Consider the following 17,475-nt stretch of genomic DNA (forward strand, 5'->3'; position numbering starts at 1 on the left):
AATTTTAAAGAGTGTGTTTAAGTGAGCGGACCTGTTACCAGTTGTTCATTTTTATCTCCCTTTATTTCCAGTTTCAGAGATCAATTATTCCACTCTCAGCTGTAGATGCGTTCCCCAGCAGTCAGGGTGTATCACGCCATATAATGACCGCCCTTTCATAATATATTAAAGGGCCACTTATTAAATAGCCATTGAAAGATTATTTCTATGCTTGTTATTGGAACTTTTTGAATTTTAGAAAATAATGGTAGTCGTGCCTGATGCTTTGAGAAAGGAACAGTTTAGTGATCAGCTGAGGAAACACTGGCTGGCATTAAATGCAGTGTTGTATGCTGACCATTTAATAATTGGATGAGCTAGGTCTGCCCCAGTGAGAGTCACTCTTTGCGGCTTCCTGCTCGGGCGCATACATTTCTAGATTTCTTTCTAGCACGCATATCCTCTGATAGGGCATATAGACAGGGATTTTGTTTTGGCTGGGTTAAGACTATGTATAATTATATATTCTCATATAATTATATGTTCTCATCAGTGTTTGAAATAATTATAATAGAAGGCAGTAAATTTCCAGGTTTTGTATCCGGAATTTCCCATTTCTGATGAGTTCGTTTCCTGCCAAAAAAGAGACAATGAAAACATAAGAACAATCAAAACACTTTAGTGGATAGGACAGGACATCTTAAAGGGAATTTGTCACTGATTTTTTTAATTATATTTCCCGATGAGTGAGCATTTTGCCTGAGATGTTCTTAACAGCATTTAGATATATTTTTTTCCTTTTTCTAAACACACTAAAAATTATCATTTATTAAAAAATGTTATACTAAATGACATATTTTATAACATGTCATCAGAGATTAACACTATGTCATGGTCTTACCTTCTCACTGTTCTCCTTCGTTTGACATGTGCTGGCGGCCATCTTGGTTTCTGGGTTTCTTGTAGCCTCCCACCCTGCGGCTCCTCCTTCCCACTGGGAGGAGCTGGATGCCTAGCTCATATATATAGAAGGTCTGTGGCTTCAGTTCCTTGCTTGGTCCTCCTGTGTTCACATGCTTCTAAGACTGCTGCTGCTTCTGGTTCCTGATCCTGGCCTCGTCTGACTACCCCGTTGGTTCCTGATCCTGGCTTCGTCTGACTACCCCGTTGGTTCCTGATCCTGGCTTCGTCTGACTACCCCGTTGGTTCCTGATCCTGGCTTCGTCTGACCACCCTCCTGGTTCCTGACCTCTGTCTACGCAAGACCCTGCTTCGGTTTAGCCATCTGCTTGGACTTTTGCTACGGCTTGATTTCCAATAAAGCCTTCTTATTTCCACTCATCTCTGTTGTACGTCTGGTTCATGGTTCCATGACATTAGGACCAAGCCATGAATTCTGACGGTACAGGGCCATCCTCGCTACCTACGCTGGTTGCCAGACTTGATCAGCAGGATCACCTGTTGGGTCGGTTCGCTGTGGCGTTGCAAACCCTGCTTGAACGCACGGCTCATTTCGCTTCCGTTGCCGATGGGTCGGTTGTCGCTCCTGGGCCCACTCCTACTGCCGCTCCGGTTGTTGCGCCAGAGTCTACCCCGACACCTGTTGCTGTGCCTGCGGTGTCTCGGGGTATGACCGGTTCTGCCCCCCTTCCACAGCGCTTTGGGGGAGAGCCAACTCAGTGCCGAGGTTTCCTTAACCAGGTGGGCATTTATTTTGAGTTGCTGCCACATGCCTTTCCTACTGAGAGATCAAAGGTGGGCTTCTTGATCTCGCTGCTCTCGGACAAGGCCTTGGCCTGGGCCAGCCCTTTATGGGAGAACAACAATCCGGTGGTTGCCGAGTTTTCCGGTTTTGTTGCTTCTCTTCGGAAGGTATTCGATGTGCCGGCTCGTGCTGCCTCTGCTGCGAAGCTCCTTATGTCCATCAGACAGGGTTCACGATCCGTAGCTGAATACGCCATTGAGTTTCGTACCCTGGCAGCAGAGGTGGGCTGGAATAATGAGGCTCTGGTCGCTGCTTTCTCTCATGGTCTCTCGGATGCCTTGAAGGATGAGGTTGCAGCTAAGGACCTACCAGTGGAGCTCGAGTCTCTTATTTCTTTCCTGATTTTGATTGACACCAGACTCAGGGAGAGACCTTCCTTTAAGGAGAGCCTGCGGAGGTCTTCTAACAGATTGGCGCCTACGTTTGCTGTCCCACCCGTGCCTCCCTCTCCTCCCACGCCTCCTGGGGATGACTTGTCTGGGGGTGAACCCATGCAGCGGGGGTTTGCTCGCCTGTCTGAGGGGGAGAGGGTACTCCGGAGACGCGAGGGCCGATGCATGTACTGTGGTCTCGGTGGGCATTTTCGGTTGGCATGTCCGAACCGTCCGGGAGAACGCTCGCACCTGAGGTCCTGTCGGGGGCAGATCTTGGGTGGAGTCTCCTCGTCCCCGGTTTCCCGTGTTGACAAACCACTGATCACGGTTGTCCTCTCCTGGGTCGGGGGCTCGGTGACGACCCAGGCGTTGGTGGACTCTGGTGCTGGTGGTTTGTTCATTGATAGAGTGTTCGTTGCCGCCAATTCCATTCCTCTGCAGCCTCGAGGTTCCCCACTGGCTCTTGAGGCGATAGACGGCAGACCCCTTCTGCCGCCACACGTGACTCATGAGACCCTTCCAGTGGGGATAGCCATTGGTGCCGTTCACAGAGAGTCGGTATCTCTCCAGGTTATTTCGTCTCCACACTACTCGGTGGTCTTGGGGTACCCCTGGCTCCAGAAGCATAATCCGACTTTCGATTGGAGATCGGTCGAGATCCTCTCGTGGTCACCGCAGTGTGGGGCTAGTTGCATCCATGGGCCTGTCAAGTTGCTGTGTACTTCCTCGGACTCTCTGTTGCCTCCTGAATACGAGGAGTACCGGGATGTATTCGATAAGGTGCGCGCGGTTGCCCTACCTCCGCACCGCCCATACGATTGTGCCATAGAGTTACAATCCGGTGCCGTTCCTCCTCGTGGCAAAGTCTATCCTCTGTCGGTAGCGGAGAATGAGGCCATGGAGGAGTACGTGAGGGAGGCGCTTTCACGCGGACACATTCGCAAATCCTCGTCCCCGGCAGGGGCTGGATTTTTCTTTGTGAAAAAGAAGGGCGGCGAGTTGAGGCCTTGCATTGATTACAGGGGTCTCAATCGCATCACGATCAAGAACGCTTACCCGATACCCTTGATTTCCGAGCTGTTCGATCGCCTCAAAGGGGCCACGGTCTTTACCAAACTCGACCTGAGGGCGGCATATAACCTGGTAAGGATCAAGGCGGGCGATGAGTGGAAGACCGCGTTTAACACCAGGACCGGTCATTATGAATCCTTGGTTATGCCCTTTGGGTTGTGCAATGCGCCCGCAGTCTTCCAGGAATTCATCAACGATGTTTTCCGTGACCTGTTGCAGCAGTGTGTGGTGGTCTATTTGGATGACATCTTGGTATATTCTGCATCCATGGAGGCCCACATTCTGGATGTCAGACGAGTGTTGCAACGCTTACGAGAGAACAAGCTGTTCGGTAAGCTTGAGAAATGCGAATTTCACCGATCCCAGGTAACCTTCTTAGGTTACATCATTTCCGCTGAGGGGTTCTCCATGGATCCTGAGAAGGTTTCGGCTGTCTTACAGTGGCCCCAGCCCAGTGGGCTTCGTGCCCTGCAGCGCTTTTTGGGCTTCGCCAATTATTATCGGAAGTTCATCAGGGACTTTTCCATGCTAGCCAAGCCTCTCACGGATCTGACCAGGAAGGGCAGTAATCCTCAGGTCTGGCCGCTCGAGGCCATCCGAGCTTTTGAGGCTCTAAAGTCCGCCTTTGTGTCGGCTCCGATTCTGTCGCATCCCAACCCTGGGTTGCCTTTTGTCCTCGAGGTGGACGCGTCTGAGACGGGAGTAGGCGCCCTCCTGTCTCAGCGTAGAACACCAGAGGGTCCTCTGCTTCCTTGTGGGTTTTACTCCCGGAAACTGTCTTCCGCGGAGTGCAACTATCAGATTGGTGACAGGGAGTTATTGGCCATCGTGCAGGCCCTTAAAGAATGGAGGCACTTGCTCGAGGGCTCGGTGGTTCCGGTTCTCATCCTGACGGACCACAAGAATCTGACCTACCTCTCTGAGGCCAAGAGATTGACACCACGTCAGGCCAGATGGGCTCTGTTCTTGTCACGTTTTAATTACGTGGTCTCCTACCTACCCGGCTCCAAGAACATCAGAGCGGATGCCTTATCACGGCAGTACTCCGAGCTGTCCGGGGAGGAGTCGATTCCGACTACGGTCATACCCCCGAATCAGATCCTGGCCGCTATTCGCACCAGCCTGACCTCTCCTCTGGGTGAGCAGATTTTGGCGGCTCAATCTGGTGCTCCCTCTGGGAGACCCAACGGCAGATGTTTTGTGCCTGAGGAGTTGCGCACTCGGTTGTTGCGAACCTACCATAACTCCAAGGCCGCGGGGCACCCTGGAAAGAATCAGCTGTCCTGGGCGGTTTCACGTCTGTTCTGGTGGCCTTCTCTACGTTCCGACATCGCCGCATATGTAGCGGCATGCTCCGTTTGTGCCCAGAGTAAGTCCCCTCGGCACCTTCCGTTGGGCCTTTTGCAACCCATAGCCACCGGGGAGCGTCCATGGTCACACCTGGGGATGGATTTCATTGTGGACCTCCCTGCATCCCGAGGCCATACGGTCATTCTCATGATTGTGGATCGGTTTTCCAAAATGTGCCACTGTGTTCCTCTCAAGAAGTTACCCTCTGCACAAGAGTTGGCCTCGATTTTTGCCAGGGAGGTCTTCCGGTTGCACGGTTTGCCCAAGGAGATTGTGTCGGATCGGGGGAGTCAGTTTGTGTCCAGGTTCTGGCGCGCCTTTTGCTCCCAGTTGGGGATTCATCTCTCTTTCTCCTCGGCCTACCACCCTCAGTCCAATGGGGCCGCAGAACGATCCAATCAGGCCTTGGAGCAATTCCTTCGTTGCTATGTCTCCGATCACCAAGACAATTGGGTTGACCTCCTGCCTTGGGCTGAGTTTGCCAGGAACACGGCGGTGAACTCCTCCTCTGGGACGTCTCCCTTCATGGCCAATTATGGGTTCCAACCTGCCGTGTTACCGGAGGTATTCTCTCCCCAGGATACTCCGGCTGTGGAGGATCACCTTTCCGTCCTACGTACTTCTTGGGTACAGATCCAGAGGTCCCTTGAGGTCTCTGCGCAACGCCAGAGACTCCAGGCTAATCGCAGACGAGCGCCCGCTCCTTCCTACCAGGTCGGAGACCGTGTATGGTTGTCCACCCGCAACCTCAACCTTCGAGTGCCCACTCCCAAGCTGGCGCCTCGCTTTGTTGGTCCCTTCCGAGTGCTTCACAGGGTAAACCCGGTAGCCTATGCCCTTGCGCTTCCTCCTGGCATGCGGATCTCTAACGTGTTTCATGTCTCCCTGTTGAAGCCATTGGTGTGTAATCGTTTCACTTCCTCGGTTCCTCGGCCCCGTCCGGTCCAAGTGGGCAATCGTGAGGAATATGAGGTGAGCAATATCCTGGACTCACGCCTGGTCCGCGGTCGGTTGCAGTTTTTGGTCCATTGGCGTGGTTATGGTCCAGAGGAGCGTTCCTGGGTTCCCTCCGCAGATGTCCATGCTCCTGCGTTGCTCCGAGCCTTCCACGCACGCTTCCCTCTGAAACCGTTCCTTACTCCGCGGAGGAGGGGCCCTTGAGGGGGAGGTACTGTCATGGTCTTACCTTCTCACTGTTCTCCTTCGTTTGACATGTGCTGGCGGCCATCTTGGTTTCTGGGTTTCTTGTAGCCTCCCACCCTGCGGCTCCTCCTTCCCACTGGGAGGAGCTGGATGCCTAGCTCATATATATAGAAGGTCTGTGGCTTCAGTTCCTTGCTTGGTCCTCCTGTGTTCACATGCTTCTAAGACTGCTGCTGCTTCTGGTTCCTGATCCTGGCCTCGTCTGACTACCCCGTTGGTTCCTGATCCTGGCTTCGTCTGACTACCCCGTTGGTTCCTGATCCTGGCTTCGTCTGACTACCCCGTTGGTTCCTGATCCTGGCTTCGTCTGACCACCCTCCTGGTTCCTGACCTCTGTCTACGCAAGACCCTGCTTCGGTTTAGCCATCTGCTTGGACTTTTGCTACGGCTTGATTTCCAATAAAGCCTTCTTATTTCCACTCATCTCTGTTGTACGTCTGGTTCATGGTTCCATGACACACTATAAATGAAGAAGGTGCACTTAAAGGCTATGTACACTTTTGGGGGCAATTTTTTTTATTATTGCATTGTACTCATTTGAGCTCTAGTAGCACCCTTTGGATTTTCTGTCTTTTCCGTCAGACCAGGAGCTGACGGCTCCTTATCTCTGCTCTCTGACCTTATAAACACTCATCATAGCTCAGTTCTTATTTTAATGATAAGAATGTGGCTTAAATAAGTGTTTATGACCTCTCAGTAGTTTACATAGTTACATAGTTAATACGGTTGAAAAAAGACTTACGTCCATCAAGTTCAACCAAGGGATAGGTGGGGATGCGAATCCAAAAAGGAATTGAGACTAAGATTTCTGCACATTTTCGAAAGCATTAATGTTTTTTACTTTTAAGAATTCATCTAAACCCTTTTTGAAACTGTCTACTGTTCCTGCTGTGACCACGTCCTGAGGAAGTCTATTCCACAGATTCACAGTTCTTATAGTAAAGAAGCTTTGACGCTTCCAGAGACTGAACTTTTTCTTCTCCAGTCGGAGGCAGTGCCCCCTTGTCTTTTGAGCGCATTTTACATGGAATAGTTTTTCACCGTATTTTTTTGTATGGCCCATTTATATATTGGTATAAGTTAATCATGTCCCCTCTTAGACGTCTCTTCTCAAGACTAAATAAATTCAATTATTTTAATCTTTCTTCATAACTAAGACCCTCCATTCCCCTTATCAGTTTAGTCGCTCTCCTCTGTACTTTTTCCAGCTGCAGAGGGTCCTTCCGGCCTCGTTTAATGCATGACAATATCCTGGTGGCCTTAGAAGCAGCTGAATGACATTGTATGCTGTAATTTAATCTATCATCCACAAGGACACCCAAATCCTTCTCTATAAGTGACTCTTCCAGTGTTACATCACCTATATGAAGCACAGAGATTATTACTACCAAGATGCATAACTTTACATTTGTCCACATTGAACCTCATTTGCCAAGTTGATGCCTAATCACTAGAGATAAGGTTTATTAGATGACTGCACAAAGTGTAAGTATCAGTCACACAAATTGTCAGTTAACCCTTTGTCGCAGAACAGCTCAATATTTTTTTATAAAGGCCAATTGAAAAAAATATAATTTTATCCAAAAATTAGTAACAAGCAGTCATAAAAATTGCCTCTGAAGTGTTAAAAATGCACTTGAGGTTTCAGGTGAAATTAGTTTCAAGAGTTGACAGGTTAAAGGTGTGATTGTACCACATTTTAAAGTATGGAATCAAAACAGCAGGCATTTTATAACAGAAAGACTTGCTTAATGCCTGGAGTTTGCACAAAACCCTTTCTATAGCCTAGAGCAGTGGTGGCGAACCCATGGCATGGGTGCCAGAGGCAGCACTCAGAGCCCTCTCTGTGGGCACCCGCACCCTGGAAAAAGTCCAAGGCTTACCAATATGCCTTTGATCTTTCCTGCCTTTAATCATCGCATGGCGCACTATTAACAGCACAGGCACCACATTAAATGTAAGCTTGCTTTTATAGCTAAATGATAAAATACATGGAAGATATACTACAGTATATTGGACTTTAGTATTCAGGTTGTTAGCGATAAATAAGTGGGTTTTAGGATGCCGTTTAATTTTTTCCCATCTGAACAGTGAACACATGATTCCTCCCTGCTTCTTACTTGTGGGTCAATGAGTCATTGGCCCACAAGCAACTTAAGCAGGGAGGAATCATGATGTCTTTAGATGGAAAAAAATTACGAATATTGGAAAAAAAACTAATATATAGCCCTATAGTGAATATATTAGTTTTTTAGAATATTCGTCTTTTTTTATTTGCAAATATAACGAATATTCTACAAAAAATTTGTTAAATATCACGAATATGAATATGGCCCCTGCCGCTCATCACTACTTTTATGAATCCTATTCTGGATCAAGTAATCTCTGCCACACTTAGTAAGGATCTGAAAAGGACAGATCTTTCTGTATATATGATGTCTAGTTGAAAGTAGTGGATTAATGTATGTTAATATCCATAACAGACTGAATGTCACGGACGTTCCTGCGACAGGTGGCAGGAGATTGGTGAAACTGGCAAAACGTGGTTTGATCTGACATGTTTTCCGTTTGGATCAAATGATGCCTGTGTTGTTTCTGGTGCTTGCCACACCTTCTTTCCTCAGATGTAGCTATTAGGGTCATTTAACCTTCTCTATTTATAGTTGCTTCTCCCACAATGCTGTGCAGTTTATAGCTTCTGTTTGGACCTTTTGGATAGATTGTGGTTAGATCTCGGCTGAGTTCCTGGTGCTTCCATTGCTCCTTTGAAGTTAAGTCTTTCCTTTCCCTTTTGTATTTTGTTTGGGTTCTGTGTGTTGCATTTCCTTATTGTTTGTATTAGGCCTGAAGTAGACTCCTGTTCGTCTTTCCTTTTGAAGGATCAGGTAGTCTCGTCCCTGCCATTAGTACCAGGGTCCTATAGGACTCTAGGTATTCCTGCGTATGAACTCACCTATCTTTGGGGTCTGTTCATACTGGTAGTCAGTCAGGATTTTGGTTAGGGTTTTCACTAGGAGGTGTCCATTTTCCTTCCCTACTTCTCAGGCCTGATTCCCTGTTTCACCCTTCCCTCTTATGCTCTGTGTGGTGTTTCGCTCCCACGCTGAAGCGTGACATTGAAGTAATGGCCAACAACCATTTCATAACGGCAGTGGATATTCCTTTTTTATATATATATATATATATATATATATATATATATATATATATCTTTATTTATAAATGTATAAAACATTACAATTATAAGCCAGTATCTTTATTTTTCATTATTGCCTTCTAGATATATGCTTTAGATATATGCATTACAGCAGCCACATGGGCCATAGACACAATAGACAGGAGACCTCACTGACTTCTATAGGAGTCTTTTAGGCATGCCCTGTGCAGAGATTAGGAGGGAGTAGATAAGTTGTGAAATCGCGGATCCTATGTGATCTATATATTGATAATATCTGTGATTTTAATCCTACCTGTAATGATAAGCAGATAACTGCACTAATGTGATCTGTACAAACCTCCTATTAAGCTTAGTAGTCAGTACAAAAATTGCAGGATTTTAGTTTTTGTCATGATATTGACAAGGGTAATTCAAAATTACATCCCCAAAAATTCTTTAAAAATATATATTTACATACAACAACATGATTTAACATGAATTTGTTTTCAGATGACACATTCCCTTTAAACTTTTTGTTCATGGGCACCACCTGGCAGAACATGATGGTGCCTGAGCCCCGTGGGCTGAAAATTGAAATAATGCTGAATTAATATTTTTAAAGAACATTTTAAAGCCATACATACATGACTTGAGGTGTGGACTACATGACAGGCGAATACAGTTCTATTTTTTGGCCTTCTGCCCTGATCCATCTCAGGCCCTTTTTTTTCTGTGACCACAGCGGTTAGGTCTGTTAGTTTCAAAGTGATGTCATATAATGGCAGTTGCAAACAGGAGAACATCATTTAATACAAAAGGAGACATCATACTGGAAAATTACTGTTATAATGTTACTTGGTATGTTGATATTCATTGCTTTGTTGCTGAACTTTGGCTTTAAAGGAAACTTGTCATGTTGAACATGCATTCTTATCTGCAGGTAGCATACTATAGAGCAGGAGGAGCTGAGCAGGTTGATTCACAGGTTGATGTGGGAAAAGATTCCATGTAAAATGTCAGTTATTCATTTAATTTCCTGCTCTTTCTTTCTTTGAGTCCAGTGGGCGGTCCTACTCAGTGACTGACAGCTTCCCTGTATGAGTATATATAGAAAGATTGTTGTCAATCACTGATAATATGGCCCACTAGACTCCTAAGCAAAGAAAGCAGAGATTTCAATCAACAAGTTACAAATTGGACTGTCTAACAATATATTTTTTATCCATCTGCTCAGCTCTTTCTGGTCTATAACATGCTGCCTATAGAATTGACACCATGTTTAACATGACAGGCTGTTTTTAAATAGGATTTCCACCCAAAATTCCAAACTTTTCTTGTAATAAAAATTTATAGTTGGAGCACTGATGAACTCTAAGACCCTGATTTATCGTGACCGGCTTGTGCTACAGCCTGTGCTGCTAAAGGAAGCATGTCATTTATGGCAAGACATAATCATTCAGAGCGTCTACCCTCACAATGCCCCCTTTTTGGAAACCTGGCGAAGGCAGCATAAAAATGCCAGTTGTGACTAAAAAAGTCACAATTAAATAAAAAAAAATTGCAGAGCCCAGTTTTGTGACTTTTTTACACTAGAAAACTGGTGTAGCAGAAACGATACATTACCTCCTTGGTAGTTATGACATTGCCATATTGTAATTATTTTGATGCAGCTTCTCAGGAAGTATCAATTTGTAATTGGATGCTCAGAAAATGGTACTTTATCATAGACCTCAGGCAGTAGAATGCTACCCATTGTTCATATAATTATAAAAGAAGCAAAACTCTATTGGATTTTTCTGCTCATCATTATTCCCTGATGTATATCACTGCAGTGATATAATTATGCATCACATTTCTCAGAAATGTTTGTGTGAAGCCGGATTGTAACTACAATCAATGATGACTTGTTTGCCAGTCTTTGTTAATCATTAAAATCATAAAATGCATCTAATCAAAACATGAGGCTCAAAATAGCATTCTCTATAAAGGTTAAGCAGACCATGGTGACATGATGTATTCTAAATACACTCCACATTATATCAGTGCTCAATTTACCCTCCTTACAGACCAGTAACATTTTCTCCCTCTGTTATAACTTTTTAATTTTTTTCTTCTAAAAAAATGTTTTTGGATTTTGCTGGATAAGTTGCATTTTTTTTTTTTTAAGGAACTGTTTTGGGATACATATAGTGTATTAAATAACTTTATTGTTTTATTTTTAGGGGGAAAGATAAAAAACTGTAATTTTAACATTATTTTGTGGAATTTATTTATGGCGTTCACTGTGTGGTATAAGTAACACGATAACTTTATTCTGTTGGTCAGTACAAATATGATAATGCCAAATATATATATATATATATGTATATATATATATCCCCAACTGTACCCCTCCTCCAGACTGAAAAGGGGAGCTCTGCTTTAACCCCTCATATCTTGGGATTGGTAGCAGCTAGAAATATGGGCCTGGTCTTGTTTGAAAACTGGCCAAGCAATCAAACAAGACCAGAATCACAGCATAATCTCCTCTAAATGGGAAGATATTACAAATCAGGTTGGCAGTGAATGCAGCTGAAAGTGAAAGTAAAAGCAGGTTTCACTGCTTTCACTCTAACATCTATATCTCCCAATGTAGTGGTGATGGTCTTGTTTGAAAATTTGGAATGCTTTCGGTTGGACAAAAACATAGTATTTTTTGTCAGGCCAAAAGCCGGCATACATGCTGGATACAGTGAACTCCACCAGAACAGTCTGCTGGAGCTCAAAAGACAGATGTGAACTTGGCCTATCATGTGTGGTATTGCAGCTCAGCTTCTTTTACTTCAATAGAGCCAACTGCAATTCCAGACTCAACCGATGGCAGATGTGGCACTGTTTCTGGGAGAAAGTAGCCTTGTTTTATGATTATGGAAAACCTTTTTAACTTTGACTGAATTTACTAAGGTTATATTGCTTTGTTGTTAATTTTCTTAGCACAGGTGCAGCAGTGAACAGCAGCGAGAGCCTCCCTCCCTCCTCATCCGTCAATGATATATCCTCCATGTCCACCGACCAGACACTGGCATCCGATACAGACAGCAGCCTGGAAGCTTCTGCCGGAGCCCTCGGTTGTTGCAGGTGACTAGCCGCCTGCCTGAGAAATCCCTCCTTCTTCAGACGATGATGTGATTGGAAAAGAATCAATATATATATATATATATTTATATATATATATATATATATATATATATGTAATTGCAAGAAAGGAAAGAAAGGAAGTAGAGAGTTAAATTATTTCCCTTCTAGCCTGCTTCTCCTACAGAGTTATGTCATGCAGCTAAGCTCAAATGTATATTTAACTTATAGATGCTCCGCTTTGGTCTTCTGGTTATGCTTACTACAAGAAAAAAAAGGGTTACTTAAAAAAATCTCTTTGCATACGTTATAAAACGAATGGCTGCAAAACCAGCAAGATCCAATTATCTTTTCTCATCATGAGATGACAAAAATGTGCAGTAACCATTGAGGCGTGTGCGTGTCTGTGTGAACGTATGCGTATACTGTACGTATTTTTTCTCATCGGAACTGTTTGAAACCCTTCCATTTCTCCAGGTAAATGGATGTAGATAATTTCACACTTGTACATCAGATGTACTGTATACATGCAAGCATATATGTATATTATTAAAAGAGGAAAACACAACTGTACAGTAGTTATTACATAGAACAGTATATATAGTATTATAGGGCCTGTTTTGTGTTAGCTACCTGAATTCTCGCTGTAAAATAACGCTAGTACTGTACGTAAGATGTTAAGTTCATACATTTGTCAAATTGTGATATAAAAAAAAGGAAACTTTGTATTCTAAGACCAGAAAGCATCTTTAGCAGAAGGGAGCATGAAATAGCGGTGAAAATCATATGGATAATGCAACGACACAAACTCTCCAAACACTTCTTCACAGTTCGAATAGCTATTTATTTTTTTACATGCACAATATTTTTTATTTCTGACCAGATGTGCTGAATTAAACCAGCAGTTGAGGTAAAGTAAACCTGCATACAACTATATTTTAGTTTTTTTCTTTATACTGGACAGGAGTATAGTAGAAATAATGTTGGCCTTTTGCAGTAACCCCTGGGTGTAAATAGTGTATTTGACTTACTTTGGTTTGTTATAGAGATCATACTTGCCAACATTTGAGTGGCCAGAATCGGGGCATTTAAGCCTTGCCCCCTAAAATCTGGAAACGCATCCACTTCACATGGGAATACTCACCTTTGAGCAAGGTTTTCACAAATCCGTGCCTTGTTGAGGTCCCATGGTTTCCCTGGCAAAATTGGGACTGTTGGCATGTGTGAGAGAGCAGCACACACATTTAGCTTTTCAGTGGCTTATGGTTTTGTGACATTGTACATTTAGGTATTTTTTTCGAATAGCCATCTTTTTTAAAGTGAACTGTATTTCGAAAGAAATGGTGATAATGGTGCTGATCGTCTTGAGTTAACAAATGTTCTGAACTGAAAATGTGGTGGGACAATGAAAACTAACTCAGGCCATAGTAGGAGCTCTTGCCCACACCAACCCACCAGGTTCCATTTGTCACAGTTTAGAAAATGAAAGCAATGACTTCATTGGTTGGAACGGGCACTTCCTGCATTTTTTGTCTGTGTTAGGAGTCATGCACGAGAGCCATTCTTTCTTGCAGTATAATTTGTGTAATACGCATCAGGGATGAAATGTATCATTGCCATGTTGTATGTTTTAATCCTCAGGAGAATAACACTTGAGAGTCTTTTCCTGTTTATTGACTGAACATGTTTTGTTAGATGTTGGCATTTTGTGGACTGAGTATATACCTCTGCAAAATAAACTCTATCACTTAAATCCCCTGTTTAGTGGAATGACGCTGGACATGTTAATTTGGCGTAAAATATTATGCCAATGCAGATTTTGAGCTTCATTTTCATTTTACAAATGTCTGCCAGGAAATATATGGCTGTTTCTAACCTAGCATTGAATTAGATATTCTCTACAATGGTGCTGGCTTTAAACGGGTTGTGTACATTTTGTGAGGGGGGGAGAATATAGGCAAACCCCTCTCTTCTTGGGAGACCTGGGAGGGGAGGCCCACTTATCTGCTTCCCGATGCTAGCTCCTGTGCTCTGTGGCCTCCGCTGCTCCGTTTTGGTATCTGGAGGTAAACTTCCGGTTGGACACTGCTGTAGTGTCATGTGACCATTTGTCATAATGCAAGAAGAGCAGGTCACCGTTATGGCCAGCAATTGGCTGCAGCAGTGTCAAACCGGAGGTTTAAATCCAGGGACTCGAGCAGAGCAGGGGAGGCCACAAAGCTCAGGAGCCATGAGCCAGCATCAGGAAGCAGGTAAGTATGCTTCCCTTCACAGATCTACCCAGGAGGTGGGTTTGCCTAAAACCACCCCAAACGTGCACAACCCCTTTAACATTATTTCTGAGAATATTCTGTGAAATATTGCATTGGTACATCTGTCTACACATGAGTTTTGAGAAACTGAAGATACAATAGGCCAAAGGTATAGAACCCAATGAGGACAAAAGGCTGCCTATAACAACCATTCAGTGGGAATTTGATTTGGTTCATACTGTATATACAGCTATCCCATTGTTACCCGCCTTCGTTTTTATACACGAGGCCCAATGTGAGAGATCCAGTAAAACCTTAGATCACCTTACATTACTCTAAGAAGAACATCTATGTGTGTTTCATAGAACACATCACCTACAAAATGTACCTGAAAGGGGTTATCCCATGATGGATGTAAAAAATAAAACTCAGACATCATATAGTACATGACAAGCCTCTTTCTAACAAAGCTAGGACCAGCCCATTCATTTCTCCAATTGCTCTGCTAGGTTTACTTGAGGCTGGCAGCTCAAAGGGTGTGCCCTTTCTCAGAGGCCACATCCTTTCTGCTGCATCTTGTAATCCATAAAGAGAGTAGTTACATTTCAGAACTCACAGCAGAACTGCTAGAACTTAACGGAGCTGTCCGGTTTAGACCTTCATACAACCCATTAGGGAGTTCTCTGTTAACAGAGGGGCTCTTCTGGAGGACTTGTCATGTATTACACAAACAACACATTGAGTTGAATCTGCTGCAGGGAAGTTGAACACCTACTTCCAGGTTTTCTCACAGATTATAGCTGATTGCTGGGTGTTCTCAGTGTACTGTAGGTGGCACTTAGCGATTATTATCAAGGGAACCTTGCACAGATTGTTCAAAGTGGAGAACCTCTCTAAATCTTTCAAGCATGTTATGTTATTGTCAATAATAAACTGAGAGTTTCTAAATCTGTTTTTATACCTACCAGATGGGTGCAAAGTCAAAGGCTTAAAAGGAACTAAATTTTTTGGGGCTCAATACAACTCTCATAGACAAACGCACGATAAATGTTGTCTGAGAAAATGGCTATTAGTGGCTAATACTACTTTGGTTAAGTAAGGAGAAAAAGACACAGAATGAGATATCCAAAAAAGCATATGGACAAGCTGAAGAAGCAAATTTATTTCATACCTGTTCAAGCAATAGGGATAGGGTATACACGCTTAGTTCAACTCTTAGTTCAGCATATCATGATATGTGTAGCATGAGATGTACAGCTTTGAAGAAAAACCATGATTACACAAAACTCTGTTGAGAGATATATATTCTATATGTGTCTTTGTTGCCACCCAATTGTTTTAGTATGGGTTAGTGCCTGTGGAGGTTTATGTTAGCATGTTACGATATTGTATTTAATTTGTATCATGAGAAGTTATAAGAGTACTTAAAAAATTTAGAAATGTAAGAGTGGACACATCTGTGGTTGCCTCTGGATTTGGGGAGTGAAGTCTATAGCCGTGGTCTCATCATTCATACTGTGAACCTGCATAGTGCATCCTCTCTACACAATACCTGACAAGTAGCAGCAAAACCTCTCACAGTACGGATGGGTTACCTTCAACCTTCTGAAAAATGCCAAGATATTGGCCAAGTATAGCTCTAAGCAAGAATTATAGAAGGTTTTACCCTCCTGTGCACCATGTTTCTCTGAACTTGGAATGGGAGAAGGGGATCCCTTGGGGTGATTTAAAATGTTACAAGATTGGGAATCCCTGTCCTAAAAGGTGAAAATTTGCCAAATGTGAAACTAAATAAACATCATTCTGCAGGTATAACAGCCCATACTGGATATGTGTAATCACTAAAGGATCTCAGATCTTCTTTTGGAGGTCTAGAATGCGTGTATCCTAATTCAAATGAATCTTTTCTCAACTATGAAACCTTTCTAAATATAAGATTTACCACAGAACTTATGCTATTCCTTCTTTTCCATTCCTTTACTTCTTTTAAAGAAATATAACATTTCACACTTGAGTAACTGAACATTTGTCAAGAAAACAGTTGCATTCCATTTGTACTGACGAATACCATGTTATAGTAAAACAATTAAAAAATTAAGGCAAATACAACATTGTTTGCATTATTAATGAAATTGAAACTTGTTTCTTCTCATGGTCAAAACATTTTCTGTAATTATTTCTCTACATGAATTGCTCTATAAATAAGAATAATGAAAAGAACATCTGCGATATACTTATGCAGCATTCACTGATATTATAATATTTTTATCTCTTTCCTATTGTATTGTTTGGGCCATGGCTTATCTTTTTGAATGTCCAATATACACTCATTGACAAAAAAATAATGCACCCAGATAGAAACGTTGGATTGCTTCAGAACATAGTATGCTGTTATGTCTCAGGCAGATATGTAAATGATTAGACACTGGGTCGTGCCACAAGAGGGCATAAAAGTGTTTCCCCACTGCCTCTCAGAGGCTACTTTTTGGTAGTGTACCTCTTGTTGAGAGATCATTGACTGATAGATATGCCTCTGCAACGCACTCAGACATTTTGCCCAGCTGACAGACTGTGAGAGGGGGCGCATCATTGGACTAACTTAATCAGAATAGTAATTTTGACAAATTTTGACTCAGCTGGAGGTGTTCTGAGCAGTGGTTACATAATGGTATCCACACATAGAAAATAGGCTTCAGACATACCACCAGTATAGGATCATTGTTCACCATTCAGACTGGACCATTTCCAGGTGCTCGACAGAATTAAATTTGGTATCATGGTGTCCATTATATGTCCTACCATTGACAGTCAGCCACCGTCACCTTAATTTGCTGTGGCGTCATGAATAATACATCTGGACTGCAACAGACTGAAACCACATTGTCTTTAGCAACAAATCCAGGTCCTGTTTGGGATCCGATGATGGTCAGGTTCGAGTATGGAGGCCTATGGAGGTCCTGCCTTTGCTGTGGAGTGACACACTGCCCCATCACATACAACAGTTGATCACCCCTACTAGTGATACAAGGGACATTAACAGCTCTGCGATATGTGCAGGGCTTCGATCTGGCATTTTGCTCGCCCACACACAGCTAAGGAATGTCTCCACCAACACTTCCTTGTCCTCTATAGTCCCCAGATTTATCACCAAGCATTTATAGGACCTGCTTCAGCAACCTATCAGTGTGCAGGACCTACAGGCCCAGCTGC

At 43.5% G+C, this 17,475-nt stretch overlaps 1 protein-coding gene across 5 annotated transcripts in view; it reads left to right on the forward strand.

The window, feature by feature from the left end:
• Positions 1 to 12,094, forward strand: part of MAPK10 (mitogen-activated protein kinase 10) — a 162,203-nt gene extending 150,109 nt beyond the window's left edge. For 3 of the 5 annotated variants that reach the window (XM_044278100.1, XM_044278109.1, XM_044278124.1), the window contains one exon: positions 11,878 to 12,020. In XM_044278100.1, the coding sequence (XP_044134035.1) occupies positions 11,878 to 12,020 (143 nt within the window). Of the gene's footprint in view, positions 1 to 11,872 lie in introns of all 5 variants that reach the window. The other 2 variants (XM_044278117.1, XM_044278090.1) reach the window with 2 other exon arrangements.
• The last annotated feature ends 5,381 nt before the right edge of the window (positions 12,095 to 17,475 follow it).

This window comes from Bufo gargarizans, chromosome 1 (genome assembly GCF_014858855.1).
Source record: "Bufo gargarizans isolate SCDJY-AF-19 chromosome 1, ASM1485885v1, whole genome shotgun sequence".
Lineage (NCBI taxonomy): Eukaryota > Metazoa > Chordata > Amphibia > Anura > Bufonidae > Bufo > Bufo gargarizans.